Source organism: Solanum lycopersicum, chromosome 1 (genome assembly GCF_036512215.1).
Source record: "Solanum lycopersicum chromosome 1, SLM_r2.1".
In the NCBI taxonomy this organism is placed as follows: Eukaryota; Viridiplantae; Streptophyta; class Magnoliopsida; order Solanales; family Solanaceae; genus Solanum; species Solanum lycopersicum.
Window position 1 is genome coordinate 77,548,719 of NC_090800.1, and position 19,055 is coordinate 77,567,773.

The 19,055-nt window shown below is 32.6% G+C and overlaps 3 protein-coding genes across 4 annotated transcripts in view; 2 read left to right on the forward strand and 1 right to left on the reverse strand.

The window, feature by feature from the left end:
* The window catches only part of LOC101264759 (uncharacterized), a 41,314-nt gene that overhangs the window by 21,652 nt on the left and 607 nt on the right, over nucleotides 1-19,055 (forward strand). The window contains exons 1-4 of one of the 2 annotated variants that reach the window (XM_069299769.1): nucleotides 10,957-11,212; nucleotides 11,938-12,011; nucleotides 14,847-14,968; nucleotides 18,048-18,166. In XM_069299769.1, the coding sequence (XP_069155870.1) occupies nucleotides 14,878-14,968; nucleotides 18,048-18,166 (210 nt within the window). In that variant the 5' untranslated portion in view covers nucleotides 10,957-11,212; nucleotides 11,938-12,011; nucleotides 14,847-14,877. Of the gene's footprint in view, nucleotides 1-10,919; nucleotides 11,213-11,937; nucleotides 12,012-14,846; nucleotides 14,969-18,047; nucleotides 18,167-19,055 lie in introns of those variants that run through there. The other variant, XM_069299768.1, reaches the window with a different exon arrangement.
* On the forward strand, nucleotides 575-2,196 carry LOC101264153 (pathogenesis-related thaumatin-like protein 3.5). Its single transcript, XM_004229555.5, has 3 exons — nucleotides 575-775; nucleotides 898-1,095; nucleotides 1,697-2,196. Exons 1-3 carry the CDS (start codon nucleotides 724-726, stop codon nucleotides 2,161-2,163), a joined length of 717 nt encoding a protein of 238 aa, XP_004229603.1. The 5' UTR covers nucleotides 575-723; the 3' UTR covers nucleotides 2,164-2,196.
* On the reverse strand, nucleotides 3,163-8,076 carry LOC101264460 (ras-related protein RGP1). The gene is made up of 2 exons (XM_004229556.5): nucleotides 7,393-8,076; nucleotides 3,163-3,914 (listed from the first exon to the last, which is right to left on the reverse strand). Exons 1-2 carry the CDS (start codon nucleotides 7,620-7,622, stop codon nucleotides 3,467-3,469), a joined length of 678 nt encoding a protein of 225 aa, XP_004229604.1. The 5' UTR covers nucleotides 7,623-8,076; the 3' UTR covers nucleotides 3,163-3,466.

A 19,055-nucleotide genomic window follows, 5' to 3' on the forward strand; every position in this document is an offset into this window, starting at 1 on the left:
AATTAATGTGTTAGCGATAACTTTCTCAATTAATTACTTAGTCCTGTTTACTTATAAGTTAAAAGTCATAAGTCAAAATTTTTAATTTATGGCCTTTAATTTATTTTTATTATTTTAACTTTAAAATAAATATTTATAAGCATTTTTAACTTTTCTCAAACACTTTAAAACTGTTTAAAAATTATTTTGCCTTAAAAACATCTTAATAAGTCAATTCAAACGAGATACTTACTCAGACCTATATCAAGTGAATTGAAATGTCACATATCTTTTAAGAAAAATATTTAAGGAAATAAATGAAAAGATCTTTTATCTTTTAAATTATGTCTAAATCATTCTCCTAAAAATGTAATATAATTAATAACCTCATTAAAAAAAACATTGGAAAAAGATCCCAAACAATTCTCTTGATCTTTAAGAATTTCAATCATTTTTAACTATAAAAGGACGTTGTAACAATACACTTAAAATATAAATTAATTGGTGAAAATAAAATCTACCATTGATTTCATTTACTTAGTCAAAATCAATCACTTCTATTTTTGTACGATTTTACCAAATAAAATAAAATAAATAGATCTATCTAGGCATGTGAAGCTAATCTTGTCTAAAATTCATTTATAGATACAACATCTAAGTTCACTTCATCTCTCAAACTTATATATACACCATCAATTTCAACATCCGAATTGTCAAAAAGGAAATTAGTTTATAATCATCAATATGGAATCACATTTCCACCTAGTTCTCATCCTTCGACTTCTCTTTTTCATCGGTGAGCAGAGTCCTCATATTTCTATATAACAGTCATACTTAATTATTTTTTATACGAAATCAAATTTTCATGTTATGCTACATTATACGTGGTCTATAATAATATTCCGGTTATATATACAGGTGGAGATTGTGCAGTTTTCACATTGAAAAACAATTGTAATGTGACAATATGGCCAGGAAGTTTATCAGGAGCAGGTCATCCCTTGCTATTTAGCGGAGGTTTAGAATTGCAACCATATGAGACTACACAAATTGATGCATCTACTGGTTGGTCAGGTCGTTTCTGGGCACGAACCCACTGCCAATTTGACACATCAGGTAGTTAAACACGAGTACGTAAGTTGTGTCAGGCCGCGGTACTTTTACTGGTCACTTTTAACTTATCAAAAGAAAAAAAAAACATTTTTTTTCATGTTTTGCATGCTCAACATTTGTTAATTATTCCTCAAATTATTTTTCAAGACCTAAAATTAAACGCAAGTATTGTGGTTATATGTTCATATCAATCACTGTTTCTTGACTTGTATCAACTTCGAGTGGCTAGTAGGGAAAGTTCAATGTAATTGTGGATCAAGATCTATTAGAAAAAAACTTGGGGGTTGGCCCAACATAATCCTCTTAAGAGGTTGTCAAAGATGGGCGAAGATCATATAATTAGCTAACGAAGTTGATGTTGAAATAGAAAGAAGGCTAATAAAATAAGGGGCATCCAAAGTTTAAAATGGAGAAGTAAAAGTGATTGAAGGGAGTATTACATTTCACCTTTTTTTTCACCCAAGATATCCTTGCTATGTCATTAATAGTAGGGACATTTTTCGTCTTTTCATTAAAAGAATCTTCTTTCATGTCCTAAAAAGTCGAATCGTGACAATAGATTGATGTTATCTAATTATTCCAAATTCTGCGTACGCCACTGCAGGTAAAGGGACATGTGCCACAGCAGACTGCGGCGGAGTACTCCAATGCAATGGTGCTGGTGGCACTCCACCAGCCTCATTAGCAGAGTTCACACTTGATAGTCCAATGGATTTCTATGATGTTAGCTTTGTTGATGGTTTCAATATCCCAATATCAGTTTACCCTTCATGTGGAACTGGAAATTGTTCAAATATACAATGTTCTTCAGACATAAACTTACAATGTCCTCAAGAATTACAATTGAAAACATATGATGGTACAACTGTTGCATGTAAAAGTGCATGTTTTGCTTTTAATAAACCAGAGTATTGTTGCACTGGGGAATTCAACAATCCCACCACATGTAAACCTACAGAGTACTCACAATATTTCAAGAGTAGTTGTAAAGATGCTTATAGTTATGCTTATGATGATGCAACTAGTATTTTTACATGTAAGGGGGCTAATTATTTGATCTCATTTTGTTGATTTGAAATATACAAATGGCAAGTTTGGTGGCTACTTTGTTTAGGGTTCTATTGCACAAGTTTGTGGATTCAAGAAATACCTTATTGAATAGGGCAATATGTGTGGATGAATATTGATACATACATGAAAATCATGTGAGTTCATAAGTGGAATAAAAAAATAATTATATTAGTTACTTTTGAAGGAATGAAGGATAATACTTGTTTTCAATAAACTATGAGTTCAAGATTTTCTTTACTAACGGGGCATCTCGGTACACAGTATTATCTTGCATTTCTACAGGAGGTTATTTCCCATAATGTCTTGGTCATATGACAACAACTTTACAAATTACTCCAAGGCTCTTGGTCATACACAGTATTAAGTTTTCTTAATCTTCTTTAAAAAATTTAAATGGTCACTCTTTTCTTTTTCTAAAGTATTTTCTAAATTATTTTATACTTAAAATATTTTTAAAAAAATGATTTTTCTAAAGATAGTAAAATCGTGACATAACAAAAATGACCGACTTTGCTGGATTTTGAAACCTCCTCTGCATTCAAGAACTGGGAAACTAAATATTGGAGAATTGGTGGTTGACATATGAAAAAGATGATATACTTAATATGTAAGAAATTAAGGGTGCAAGCAAATTCAGTAGTCTACTTTCTTCTATTCTAATAAAATCAAATTAGGGATAGATTCTTGACATATCAGCCAAATGTGGTTCATTTGGCTATCAATCAAATAGGTTATGATACATTAACGGACAATACGTGTAAATTGGATCTTTCTATATCTCTAAATTCATTGTGTTACATTAACGACAAAGAAATCATGTCCAGGAGTTTCAAACTGAGAGCCCCGTTTGAGAGATCACCTACTCAATCAACCCAATCAGCCTTGCGGGTATAGGATTTTGTTCTTATAAGGAGGGAATTTATAACACAAAAACCATTATACGTTGAAAAGAGACCAACAGAACTGAAGGGAAAGCAAGAAAGAGTAGCAGATTATAGATTCGTTGCAAAATATTCATCATAAAAATTTCAGTCACAGAGGATGATTAATCAGACTCTTTTTGGGACGGTCAAGTGCACATTTAGCATAAGACCAAGATTGAAATTTAATGGTTTTGAACTGTGATTCTTTTTTACACAAATGACGAAAGCGCAAATTAGAGAGAGGAAAGTGGATGAATACCAATGTAGCATCATGTAGTTGTAGTAGCACTCAGATTTGCATTTGATAGACGTGCATAGCATTGAAATCTGATACATGTAAAAACCTATACAACTTTGAGAACCACTTCGATTGACTCCTACTATGATCTGCAACAGCTGTATGAGCTCCCACTTGGTACAGGTCCTTGGCCAGGAACAACAATTTCCTTTCCCCTGAGGAGAGCTGAACTCCCAGCGGCGGATTCTGCCTCATTGGCAACAAGGGATTTCTTGCTGACAACCCTATATATCTCCGTCAAGACATTAACAAAAGCTGTATCCACATTTGTTGATTCTAGGGCCGATGTTTCAATAAAGAACAAGTTCTCTTTCTCAGCAAACTCTTTCGCATCCTCAGTAGGTACAGCACGAAGACTACCCAAGTCAGTCTTGTTGCCTACAAGCATGATGACAATGTTTTTATCAGCATGGCCCCGCAGTTCCTCCAACCACCTGGCGATATGATCAAAAGATTGACGTTTGGTAATGTCATAGACTAGCATTGCTCCAACAGCACCTCGGTAGTACGCACTTGTCACTGCCCTATATCTGGAGCCACACCATATACAAGTTTTTAGTCCCAAAAGGCCACAGGGAGCATCACAGGAACGAAAGAGACATTTTTTGAGCAAGCACAAGTATAATCACATATGATGATGGTAATGCCACATATAGCCGTATTTAACCAAAACAACTAAGACATCCAGAATGGTTTGGCACATTTAGAACAATATATCTGCATGATAATAGACAAGCATAATTATGCATGATAAAGCACATTTATTTGATTCTCCATCTGATTTAGGCTAATGAAATTACTTAAGCTAATATGAGTAGACCAGCTTAGGGTGTTCCACACTGGATCAATAATTAGGACTAGGTCAAACTTTTCAACTATCTTTTAGAGGAAAACACTGTTCTTTCTTTTGCAACTCTTTCTACCTTCGTGAGAGGGGCCATATACCAGAAAAGGAAAAAAACGCAACAAGGAATGTCATAATTCAGATTAAATAAGTGCAGCAACAACAACTATTAAAAACATTCAGTTCAGCTCTCTGTTTTCATGATTCAAATTAGATTGAAATTACATTGAACTTTTGTATCTTCATCTGCATATTTAAATTCGATTTACTTTCTTTTATTTCTTGGGAGGGTACTCATTTCCCACATGTAAATATAAACCTTCACACAAGACTAAACTTCTTAAGCATTATGGTGTTCATTGCATGTAATTAGTCTCGTGGAGATGATAACTTCCTCATAATTGCTCATGATAATATTTCATTGGCTTTACTAATCCAAAAAAACAAAAGAATAGTTGTTGTTAGACAGTCTACAACAGATGCCATGTATTCACAGTCCCTCCCCAAGGCACATAAAATGATGCACAATACATTCTACCTTCGAGGTGACATAGAGTACTGATAATTATATCCGCAGTCCAACACTCCTGAAATCAAACAAGGAAATAAAAGAAGCAACTACCATTCTCTCCATAATCAAGGCAGAACTAAGTCTGAGTTATTTATTTAATACAGAGTAATCATTCATCGCCGGCAATGGATTCTATTTGGCTACAGTCCACCTACCTGACTTATAGTGGTTTCTTTTTAGATACATGAACCAGACTTCCAAATGTAAGCTTATAAAAATCAGGGAAAGGAGTTCCCTGGGAGTTTGTGAAAAGTTTTTGGTAGCTCAAGCACCTGCCCATTCTGTGGTTGGGAAAAAAATCCACTAACAGCTATCTTTTAAAGAAATTTCTAAAGTCTAAACAAAAACCAGGGCAGAAAACGCAGAAAAGAATAAGCAAAGGAAATGGTAAGAACTTTACAAAATACAAAATGAACAAGTCTAAAGAAAAATAAAATACATAGCCTATTTCTACTTTTGGGAAGCTAAAAAATAACCTTTTTTCTTTTAGGAGAATTGAGGTGTTGGCCAAAACAGAAAAAATGATTTTGGGCAGTAGCAGAAACAGTTTGGGAAGAAGCTATAAATTGTAGCTTCTTCCAAGAAGCAGAAAACTATTTTTTCGAGACAAAAATATCCTCATCGGTGTATTTTATTTACCAAACCTCCCCCCCTATTGATTCAAAAAGGAAATCAACAGAATGTTGTCCCTTTTTCCTTCTTCACCTTGGTTTTTTCCCATTACCTCTTCAAACTCATTTCTTTCAAGAAATTTCACCAAAATCTCATACAAAAGGCAAAACATTTAATTCACTTGAAACTTAATAAAAGTCTCGAGTAATAAATAATAAAAATCATTTTTCCTTTTAAACAATGTCAAATGTAAAGTAAAATTTGCATATTTTGATGTCCTGTTTGGTGTTTTCATCAGTAAGAGGTCGGAAAGTCTGCCACCGAGGTTCGAACCGTGTGCCACTGACCCTTGAGATCTCTCGGTTATCAAAATAGAAAAGAAGCTGTGGAACAATGTGAATCACTTATTACTTCACTTTCAGGTTGTGCACTGTTGTGTAGCACAATTTGAAATTTTTTTAGTATTGAATAAGTAACGCCAACAATTGTTAGAGATTCATTACTAAGTCGGGTATTCAACAGGAAAAGGAGGATGAAAAGAGCAGGGAAATGGAACCTTTGGCACTTTTAGGCATTATGATGTAAATTGAGAAATGTGCATAACATGAAAAATTTACTAGATTCTCTCATGTACCCTACATTTGACAAATTTAAAGGCATTGTGTGTATTAGCTGTATAAAGAAGCACCAGTTTGGTGCAGTTTATTCAATGAAATTATTTACTTACTATAGGAAAAATGCTTACTTTATCAAAAGAAAAAGGAACTTGGAAGGTAATTCAGACTATGGGTGATGAAACATGAGTAAGAAAAAGATAAACAATCAATAGGTGAATATGAGGCCAACCATTAGATAAGTTTTCAGGCGCAATCCTTTACAATCTAAAAGGATGTTGCTTGTTGAGAGACCTAATCTATCACCGTCCAAGTACCCAAAAGCCCACATGACAGATTCATCAAAGAAATGAATTTTGTTTACCTAGTCACATTTTGCTTGCAGGTTAATGTTAACTAGAAAACATTGTCGTCAAAGGCTTGCCTAAGGTGCACTTTATTGCCCAATGTATAAGAGACGCAAATGGGACAAAATCGGGTATCCCAATCCCCAAGCTTGAGGCAGGCAAAACAAAAGTCTCCATTTAGATTTCTTGACTCTCTACTAATTTAAGATGCCCATACTCACCCTACTTCTTTAAATCTCCAAATTACCTGGCCCTTTTGCATTTCATACAGTGACTCCCTAGACAACTTGTGCTTATTCAAACTAAAGATCTTGAGGTTAAGGCTCATCTAGTCGAATTGTATAAACTCTACAATTAAGTCCTAACATTTCAAAATTTTCAGCTTTTTTTTTTCAAAAAGGGCATACATTACCACTTCTGAGGAACAAAGGTGATGAAACATTCATTCACTCACATTTCAAATATGATGAATGCTAAAAGGTAATCCAACTCCATTGTTTACAATTAATACATATAAGGGCAGTCTTAAGAAACACGGAAAACTATTACATACTACTGTTAATGGCAGCTACCACCTACCAACCTCAATCCTATAAACTATTGAGTAAGTTGTGATCACCATTTGGTTGGTCAACAACAACGCCCAGTAAGAGACTATTGAATAAGTTGTGATCAGATCCACAAAACGCAATTAAGATCCATCACATATAGAAATACTCTCTTTCTCATAGTGATAATAAGTGATCACCTTTAAAAATCTCTTACTAAAGCATGTTAGATATTGTATAGCAAATCAGATATCCATATGATCAAAAGCACATATCAGCCAAAAAACTGCATCGCCATATTTACCAAACACATAATACACCAAGCGAACTCCACAACTTGGACCAAATCACAATCACCATGAGATATCAACAGATCTTACACATATCACTGGATCATGATCACTATAAATAAATCTCGAAAAACAAAAAAAAAAGTCAGAGAAAGGGCTAAAGAAGAAGAAGTTCAAACTACCTCTCCTGACCAGCAGTATCCCAAATCTGAGCCTTAATAGTCTTATTATCGATTTCTAACGTCCTCGTCTGGAACTCAACACCGATGGTCGCCTTTGAATCAAGACTAAACTCATTCCTCGAAAATCTTGCCAATAACTGCGATTTTCCAACTGCAGAATCTCCGATCAGCACCGCCTTGAACACATAATCTATTTTCTGATTGAAATCCCCTCCATACAATTTCGACATCTTTGTAAACAAAAAAAAAAAACTATAACCCGATCGATCAAATTGAAGAAAGATCGGGTTCTCGAACTTCGTAGTGCTTAATTCATAAACTTGGGTTGATCTTTTTCCCGTTCAGAGAACAATCGGAGTATAGGGTTAGGGTTTAATGGGGAAGATAATGGAAAGGATTTATATTGATTTTGACTGAGCAAATGATCAATCAATTGTTGAAAAAAGTGTTACATAAGAGATTCGGGTATTTGTTGGTTGTCAGGTTGGAGGGAAGGAACCGCGTCCTCCACAATGATTAACGGTTTTGCGCCTCCCCTCTAACTATTTTTTTTTAAAAACAAAAAACAAAAAAACCAACAACTAATTTTGAAGGCATTTTTATTTCCACAATCCTCATTTATTCGCGAGAATTCTTAACTAGCCAATACTTTTCTGTATAATTTAATCGATTTAAACATCAATCTGTAAAATATACCTTTTAAGTTTAAAGTAACAGATTTTTAAGAATAAGTTTTTATATTTTTAATATCACATGTATACGTTGTATGTTATCTTATTCCTTGAATATCATGTATTTCTACTCTTATCGATCAATATTATGTCATTTGTAACATATGTTGTGATGTTTCACCTTTGATATGACGTGTCAATTCTTCCACTATCAAGACAAACAAAAATAAAGTTAATTTACACCCAATCATTCAACCCCCTTTGTGATTGGAAAATATTTTGAATCTGTTTGTACTATTCTCGCTCGAATCTTAAATCTACCATATATATCTTAATCATCTTAGCATGTATGACATTAATTTAATACCTCTAGCATCCAACACGTCTTTATTAAACCTCTCTTCGAGACTTTCTTATATTCCTTTTTAGGTTAATAAGCATATAAGTCATTTTTTTAATCAAATAGAAGACTCGTGTAGTAAATAATCTGGCATAAAATTATACGGGTTTCAAAAATACTCTCTTTCATCATGTTCATATGAGAAGTGAAATTATCAATATTTGGAAATGCAGTTAATGGTATACGAATACTGCGATAAATTATTGTACGAAGTGTAGTGTAAATTATAATATCTTCTAACTCTTTTTTAATCGCAGAATGAATACGTGAATTCAATTAGGGAACATGTCATGATAACAACTAATTGATTTTTATTGAATTAACTGTTTAATTATTTGTACGTATAATCTTCAAAATCTTATCTCGTTTTATAAAATATACAATTAAACACCGTAAAGTATTGTACAAATCAAGTTATATCAAGATTATTACGTTCGATTTTGAATGGATATCAAGTGTAGTGATCATATCGTATGCAATGTCATGTAAAACATAACTCATCGAAGTATAAAGTACGTTGATTATATACTCCTCAAGTAGTTTAACAAATCAAGTCTTATACCATCTCTAATCCACCTCTATTTACTCTCCATTTTCTATGTTGGAGAGTAAAATAGAGATGAACACTCGAACCCACCTTCAAATCATTCTTTATTCTTCAAATTTAGAGAGTTGAATAGTACTTCTCATAATTTGGAGAACTATTATTCACAATCTCCATTTCACTTTTACAATGTTTTATTGTTATTTTTATTAGTTTTTAATCAACATATTATTTTACATATGATTTCATTAATATCTTATATTCATGTCTTTTTAAACGCTATATAATATTTTTAAAAATATATTATTTAATATATATTACTCTAATTTCAAACTAATAGTAATTTCATTTTTTTTTCTAGTTTACATCAATAATAAAATTTTATTTTATTATTAATTTTCATTTTAAAGAATACACAACATTAAAATGGTGAAAGAAAATTTTAATTTAAATACATGTAACAATACAATACATAACATAATAATTTAAATATGAGATAAAACACAATGCACAACATAATAATTATTTTACAATAAATGAACGTGATCTTAGTGCACCGGTTCAAGATGTTATAGAGGATCCAACTCCAACGACAAAAATGGTGGTAGATGAACATCTCCAGTTTGAACAATTTTTAGCAAGACATAAAAAAATTAAGGACAAAAACGTTCACTTTAAACTCCGAGATGCATTAATTAAATATTTATGGGAGCAACGTAATAATTTCAAAAAATAAGTGTTTATATAATGTTAATGCAAATGTATTTCACTTTTATTTGAATATGTCCATTAATTTATACATAATATAATATTTTATTGCAATTTGTGGCATTTAAAAAAATTAGAATAAAATATAATTTTATAATAAATAAAAAATTAAAAAATAAATATATCACATAAGAATTATATAAAGTAACATTGAGAAAAAATGATTTATATTATGAAATACGAAAATAAGAATTTGAGAACGGTTTTTTTTTATAAAAAAAGTAATACAAAGAATTGAGTTAGAGTTGATTGTCTGAAAAAATAGACAACTCTATATTTAGAGAGTAAAATAAAGTATAGCGCAGGAGACACCCTTGTATATTTGTGATTCAGATATGAAATACACTATCAACTAAAGAAATACCGATGACCAATTGAAAGAGATTTATATATTCAATTTGATATCAATAAACTTCTCTTGATCGATAAAACTAAAATTATGTAATTAAAAGATATATAATTTAAATTTATAAAATTAATCTTTTGTTGATGTGTAGTTAAATTAAACTTATAATCTTTTTCTCTCTATATATATATATTTATAAATTTTAAAGTTGATATATTCAAATAATATCAATTTCACGATATTGATATTTATTGAATATTTAGTATAAATAATTATTTTAAGGGAAAAGACTCAAATATGCCATTAAACTTTTAGAAAATGCTCATTTATGCCACAAGTTAAAAGTTTTGCTCATTTATGCCATTAATGTTAAAAAAAGACTCATTCATGTCATTATTTTTAAAAGTCGTTTTGCAAAACCATTTTTGACACGTGTCAAATTGTAATTTGGTCACATCATCAAATTTTTTAATTAAAAATAATAATTCTGAAGAAAAAAATTGAATTAATTTTTTGACTTTTTTCTATTAAAAAATTAATGACGTGGTCGAAATATAATTGGACGCGTTATTAATTTTTTAAGAAAAAATTAAAATTCTGAATAAAATTGAATTAATTTTTTTAAATTCTTTTAATTAAAATAATGAATGTGTGATCGTATTATAATTGAACACGTATCAAAAATAGTTTTGTAAAACTACTTTTAAAAATAATAGCATGAATAAATATTTTTTTAATAATAATGACATAAATAAATATAACTTTTTAATAATAATATAAATAAGTATTTTTCGAAAGTTTAATGATAAATTTGAGTTTTTCTCAGGTTTTAAAAGAGAATGATAATTTCAAAATATCCTAGGTATCTCTTTCACTCCTTTCTCACGCCCACCCAACCCCGATCCACCCCTGATCGGCGCCCATCCCACCCATTCCGACCGGCGCTGCATAGATCAGCAGCAGCAGGAGGTCGCGCCACCTTCCCCGACCGGAGCTCCGTGCGCCTCGATCAGCAGCAGCAGCAGCAGGAGGAGGAGGTCGCAGCATCACCGCAGAGGCGGCAGCAGCAACAGCAAATTCCGGCAGATTAGGTAGTGTAATCAAGCTCTTTTATTGTAATTATTTTATAGGGTTGGATGATATTATTATTAGTATGTATTGCTGGAAGTTTGGATAAAAATAATAAACAAGTGTCATCAATAGGTTGGGTTGAACAAATTGAAGGGTTGATTCAATTGAATTTGGTTGTTGTTCAATGTGGATCCTTTGGTTGAGTTTATACACTTCAAAATTTGAACACTTAAATGTGTTCAATTGAGTTTGATTGCTCGTTCTCTTTGATTAACTGTTAAGTGCCAAACTTTCCCATAAGGATGTTGATTTTGGCAAGTTGGACAGTCAATATATTGAAAACGGTTAGAGAATGTTAGTGCATGTTGAATTTTTGTCTAAATTAGTATTTTGCTGTTACAGAGTATCTATGTTTTAGTTGCTCTAATAAACTAGTGACAGTTGCTCTAACAAACTAACCAATACAACATATGCCCATGTCATCATATACAATTCTACCTTTCCAATATTGGACAGTCATACCAATTACATGTGTATGCCTTACAATTCTAACATATACATTACAATAACTAGTGGAAAAAAGAGAGGAAGTATTAAAAATAGGAGAAACCTATTTTGAATTATCAAGAAAACAAAAAAACAACACAAACTTGTTCACTAAGTGTCAACTGTTAATGTTAATAATGACTGAAATCTCTCTATGATGACCACTAAAGAAATTTTCAATTGTTTCTTTTCGCGCTAGGCAACTGAGGAAGCTTAACATCTAAAAAAGTTGATACAAGACTATACTACTTCTTTCATCAAATAGCAGATAAGGTTCGGTGTTTCTAAATTTTTGAAGTTCAAGTACAACTGATTTTTTAATGTGTTTGTGTCCATCTAGTATTGATACTTAACTTTAATTTTGTAATAGTTTATTTGTGTCCATCGAGTGCTTGTTTAGCATAAGTACCAACACTAGTTGATCCCATTGATTACAAAATTGATTTTCTTGCAAAATCGATTTGTGCCCATCTAGTGTTGACACTAAGCTTCAAATTTAGAAATAATATATTTGTTAAGCATAAGTACCAACACTAGTTGATCCTATTGATGACAAAATTGATTTTGTTGCAAGATTTATTTGTGTTCATCTAGTGTTGATATTAAGCTTTAATTTAGGAATAATGTGTTTGTTAAGCATAAGTACCAGTGCTAGTTGATCCTATTGATGACAAAATTGATTTTCTTGCAAGATCGATTTGTGTCCATCTAGTGTTGATATTGAGCTTTAATTTAGAAATAATGTGTTTGTTAAGGATAAATACCAACACTAATTGATACTATTGATGACAAAATTGATTTTCTTGCAAGACCAATTTGTGTCCATCTCGTGTTGATATTAAGTTTTAATTTAGGAATAATGTGTTTGTTAATCATAAGTACCAACACTAGTTGATCCCATTGATGACAAAATTGATTTTCTTTCAATATTGGAGTTTGATTATGACTGGGATTTGGGCGTTTGTGTGTTGAGGCTGTGGGTCTGGGCATTTGTGTGCTGATGCAGATGCTCAAAATCAAAAGAAGGGAGAGTTGCCTTTTGTTCTTTGTCATTTTGATTTTCCCTTTTTGCTTTGTCTGGTTATAGCTAATCTGTATATAGGGGAAAACATCAAGCTTTGAGGGATGGTGCTATGAATCTACTTATTTTTTAATGTAAATAATTTGAAGGTGGTGCAAGTGGATGTTGTTTCTTTTCGAAGACAAGGTTTTATGTCATTTAGCTTTATCCATGTTCATCTAGTTTATTCTCGATCATGCCTTTGGTCTAGCCTTTAGCTTAGAAGGATTTGAAGAGAATATAGGATTGTGGATAATCCTATTCCTTCTTCTTTTTTATTGTACTTTTTTCCTTCTTTTCCTTTGTTCTTCACTTCAAAGTCAAGTTGCATCTTGTCCATTTGGACACTACAACCTTGGTTAATTGAAATAATTTAGTACTCCCTCTATTTATTTGATGCGTCATAATTTTTAGGCACTTTTAAAGAAGAATGCTATTCATATGTATTTATAGAACAGATTTATCTGCTTATGTATCCAGTTTGTCACTTGATTATTTCTACTCTGCTTGTTCTCATTCACTTGTTTCCACCTTTCTAATGTTTAGATCAATGGGAAATACTTTTATTTTTTCTAGAATAAAAATAGGAAGATTGCTACTTTGTTTAAAAGAAAGAGGAAGAGTCATTCCAGAGATGAACCTGACTTATTGATGATGAATTTAAACCATAAGAATTGGAAATAAAATATGCTTTTCGTGTCGATTCCACCCATCTATTGGTACCATTTGGATTATTTACGCTGATACCCTATGCCTAAAAGTCTGACGGCCTGAGTTGCTGGACAATGGGTTTACCATTCAGCATTTTCTGGTTTTATAGTTTACACTCCTTATTCGACTTGAGGTTCAAGAACCGAGGAGAATGAGGAAAAATTCAAAGAAGAAAGAGATAGTGACTAATGTTTTACTCTCTCCGTTTAAAAAAGAATGACCTCCTTTCCTTTTTAGTCTATTCAAAAAGAATGATCTCTTTCTTTTTTTGGTAACATTTTAACTTTAGTTTTCCACGTGACATGTTTAACGCCACAAGATTAAAGAGCAATTTTGTACATTTGGGATAACTTTAATTTAGGACCACAAGATTCAAGAGTTTCTTTATTCACTTAAACTCCGTGTCAAGTCAAACTAGGTCATTCTTTGTGAAGGAAGGAGTGATAAAATATGCTATTGTATCTTCGTTGTTTTCTGTTTGTAGTAGTCCTTGTCGTAATATTAACATTTTAGTAGTTTCTTCTTTTCAATTTAGGATGATTAAAATCAAAGATAGCTAGCATAGTTATCATTTTTTTGTCATGATATTATCATTTCCTTAGTTTCTGCTTTTCATTCATTGCCTCCAATGTCTATTCGTGACAATAGTTAAAATTGGTTGCACTAATGCCCATCTTGAAGTGAATTCCCTTTAATTATTATCCTTTTGGTTCTCTTCAAAACATGGAGAGGAGTATTGTTCTTTGTGCTTTTTATTGGTTTCTTCTAGTTGTAGTTTTCTTAATTTCTATCTTAACTGATTTTAGACAGATGGAAACTGCAATGCTAAGCCAGGAGATGCTGATTTATGTAGCAGCAGTTAATATCACATAACTTTGTTATAGATCTTAATCATTTAGATCTATTTAGACCTATAAGTGATTGTATAATAAAAAGGACGCATAATGTTGAAGATCTAAATGAATTTTATTGGAGAGAGAAGGAACATTAGATATGAATATGTATCATTTAGATCTTAAATATTATGTGTGTTTTCTAATGCTCCTATCTAATGTTCCTTCTCTCTCCTGGGAACAGTGGGTGATTATTGGAGTTTTTCAAGTTTCCACTCACAAAACGTGAATTTTGTTCTCATGTAACTATCACTTTTTATCTTAACTTCAAGTATTTCTTTCCTTTTTTCCTTTCAAATCTCAACCAATTTATGTTCAAATGCCTGTTTAAAATGGTTTGTTTGTTTGTGTGTGTGGGTTGGGGTTGGGGGGGTGGGGAGTTTACCACAATTCATCCATATTCTTCGCAGAAGTCTAAATGCAGCTATCAAAATTTTCTAACAGTGATTTAGCTTCAGCCGGAAATTGATCTTCAATGTCAGGAGAAGTTCAGATGAGTTCAGAAAAGCAACCACGAAGAGGACTGTCATGCACCCGTTACTTCGATGCACTCTGGTTCTGCTACTGTAAGTTGAATTTCTTTAGCTTTATTCATTTGTTGACTGTAATTTTGATAAGGATTTATATGCTCTAAACCATCAAATCTCCTGATCATTAAGACCCTCTTAAAGATGCCTAAAGTTTGATGGTTTTTTGTATGTGGAATCTTGCATCTTCTTCTTAGCGTTGAAACTGAAAATGTGTGTCGGCCTAAAAAATGAATGCAGTTAATTTTTACTTCTTCTTACTTCTATAGCTACTTCAGATTGAGTTTCTTTCTTTACCGAAAATAAGTGCAGACGTCATTAACGTTCGTAAAGCACTGTACAGGCTAGTTATTTCAATTGGGTTCTTTCTTGTGATAAGGGTTGAATCTGACTTTTTTTTGTGTGTACTTAATGATGTTCTCTTATGCTATGCATCTTTATTTTGTGTAACCTGATTTGTATACTCTGACATGTTATATTTGCCAGTATACCTAATCAAATCATCATTTTTTTCTCTTCATAGTCTAACTACGTTTAGGGTGCAGGGCTTTATGCTTTAGGTATCAAAATTCATGTAATCACTATTTAGTAATAGCAACCAAATGGCACGTTTGGAGAACGTAATCGTTAGGCATCAGTGTTATGCTTTTGGTATTTACTGTAGTCTGTATGTGAGGATTCAATTTGTCTTGAACATTGTTTCGAGATACCAATATCCAGTAATCCTTGTTTAGAAATACAATTGTCAGCTGACATATTTCTAATTTGTCACTACAAGAAACTAATTACTGTGTGAATTATATATAGACATATTGGTTATTGTGTGGATGATAGGCAGATCTTGCCAGTCCACCAGGTCATATGAAGCTTGTTGCATCATGGCTCTCAAGAATGACAGTACCAATAACATTCTCCTACTTGATCAAAAACCCACAGGAGAAGGGTTAGACTCCTATCTATAGTATGAGTAATTAAAGCAAGTGAACAATTTGAAATCCGAGTTATATTTTGTGCAAGAGGTCTTTGCTAGTTGTTGATTTTGAAAGAGAAAAAGATCTTCAGTTTCTGTAAATCACAGAAGGTTGAACGAGACTCTTTCTAAAGTATGAGTTTGAAGGAGGATCACCCTTTTTATTGTTGGAATGGAACTGGTGCCCTATCCCAGCTCAATAACGGAATTTATTTTCTACTCTGCTAAGCTGAAGTCTATGGCACAGGATAGCACTTGGACCAGCCTTTCAGATGTAGTAATATGGTTCTTGAGGTGTGTCTGTGCGCATGCCAAAATTGTGAAAGCAATAGGCTACAGGTTGCAATGAGCCAAAGGCTATTAAATCTAGTGCTGCAACTGACATTAGTTTTTTTGATAGGGATAAAGAAAAGAAAGGCGAAACTCATATCATTCAACCAGGAAGTACTTTCTGGCTGGTACATTTAAGGCAGATTCTAGATATTGCATCACAATCATTTCTTTTTGCAGATTGAATGGAGTTTCACTTTAGAACCTATGAATTTATTGTGCAACAAGTAGGTTTTCTACTTTGGAACCTTTAGGGATCGTTTGGTTGGGAACAAGTTATCTGAGATAATTTATCCCACCATGTATATGGGATAACTTATCCCATCACTATGATATAAATGGTGGGATAACTTATCCCATCACTATGATATAAATGGTGGGATAAGTTATCTCAAAATGGCAACCATACAAGATATAAAATTTTTATCCTATCACTATTTATTTTTATCACTCTCACCAAACGACCCCTTAGAGTGCAACAATCAACCTGATCTTGTGCCACATCAGAACAAGAAATATCCGACTTTTTTATCCAATGAAACCCCGAATTGATTGGTTGGAGTTGTGATTCATAGTAACCCACTTAGAGCCCTTTTGGCTTAACTTAAAAAAAGTAGCTTTTTGAAAGTAGTTTTTAATAAGTCGAACTTTAGTAACTTTTAAGTTGAAAAATGAAAAGTAGGGGAGCTACTTTTAACTTTTAACTTTTTTAAAGTCATTTAAAACTTATATTAAGTTATTTTTAACTTTGCCAAACATATCAAAAAGCTAAATATGACTTAAAAGTAGTGACCAACTTTTAAGCCAATCCAAACAGGCTGTAAATTTTGTTAGAAAGATGGGAAATTAACCTGAATCAAAGGCTTTCCAACAAAAAGCTCACTTGTAATAAACTTGAAGTCAATATCTAATACACTATGTAATCGATTCATATATTTGACGATGGAAGGAGAAAGAGAGGATGGACAGATGACCAAACAATAGCAGAATTTCACTTGATCATCCTTTCAGTTGAAAACATTATTGATTCCCTTTTTTTGGCACCTTGCGATGAATAGTTGGAAAATTACTGTTTGTAAACATATGATTGCCTTAAACGACGATTTCGTAATTGATTAAACAAATGGTAGACGCAGGAGGCTAGTGAATTGCTTATGAAAATATGTTAGTAGTCTTGATACTAACAAATGTGAGACTGGTGTTGGGGTTGTCAGCCGAAAGCTTTGCAAGCATAGATTCTTCAAGGATCTAGACTGCTGTTTAGCTATGCTGGGGTCTTCAAAAGACAAGTGTTGCACTGATCCTTGCCTTTAGTAATCTTAGTTAATCCGCTGCAACTGAGGGGAACTATTAAACACAATAGGGTTATACTGTACTATTAACTTGCTGTATCTTAAGTGATGTGAGTCTTGCTCTTGATTTTTGATGACACTTACGATATAGTTTGCTGCTAGTTTCACTCCTAAAAACTTCTTTTCTATTTGTTCTTTCTCCGTCCTTGTTTAGGATTGAAATTCACGGAAGCTGATTATTTATTTGAGCGACATGCATTTAGACGTTTTCAATAACAAAATGATTCATTTACATGCTGAGAAGGAAACACAATTCTAAACTGAAAAAGAAGGCTCATCACCATACATTCTGTTATATTGCTGTTGTTAATAAATAAGTTTTGGTTGCAATGTCTGTAAGAATATATGAACCAAGTTCAAAGTTAATATCAGTGCGACTTATATGATATCTGTTTGTCTTCTGTTATTACATGCACTTTCTTCTTTGAGAATTAGTTTAGGCTGATGTGTAATTATGTTGTGGCAGCTCCCGTCCATCAGATGCAGCAATATTATAGACTTGGTGCCCTTGATAATTGTAGTAAGAAATGGAGTGGTCTCGTTGATTGTCTGACTTTAAAAACCAAAAGGTCTTCTGAAGTGGAGGTACAGTGTTCTCTTGCATCATTGTCTGGACTGTTCACAATGTTCTTTTTTCGCCTGAGTCATTCAACGCAAGGTTTATTCAATTGCTAGAATGTCGAAACAATAAAATTATTTGTGAGGATGAGGAATATAATTTTATTGTTTCGACATTCTAGCAATTGAATCTGAGTCTCTCCAAATTATAAACTCTTTGATTAGAATAATTGTTGCTATAATATCAGAAAAGGAGGTATACTAACACAAAACTTCTCAACTGGGGGAGGTCTTGGATGCAAGTTTTGCTGATGTGCAGCTTTGCTTTTTTGCTTTTTATGTTGTCGAAAACACTTCTAATTTGTTGATAGTCCCATTTAACTGCTCAAATCCTGGGGATTGAAGTAAAGGAGGTATTTTAAATGAGATTAAACTAGAGGGTACATTTTAGGTATTTCACAAACTAGGAGAAGATTCATTTAATTTTGCCAAACCCGAGGTAATGCCTCACCTAGTCACCCCTCACCTACAATTGGTGTGCCTCAACCCATCCAAATTTTTGAGTATGGCTGATAAATTGGTTGTGATTTCATTTGTCAACCACAGTCTTGTGTTGCTGACTTAGGCAGTAATGCTATGGTATTTGCTTTTAATGAGGTTGCTGAGCTAGCAATTTCTCTTTTCGGATGGATGCTTCTCTGAAGATGTTATTATAGATGCAGAGGGTTTTTTTAAAAATCAATAAATACAAAATTTATCATGTGGGAATTTTGTTAGAGCTTTAAGTTGTATACACCGTCAGTGCATGCAATTTTTTACACATTAGGTCATTTAATGGATATTTATAGGTAAGCCTCCTTTAGTTGTGGGACTTGAAATTTTAATAATGAGATATATTACCTGAATACCTGCTATA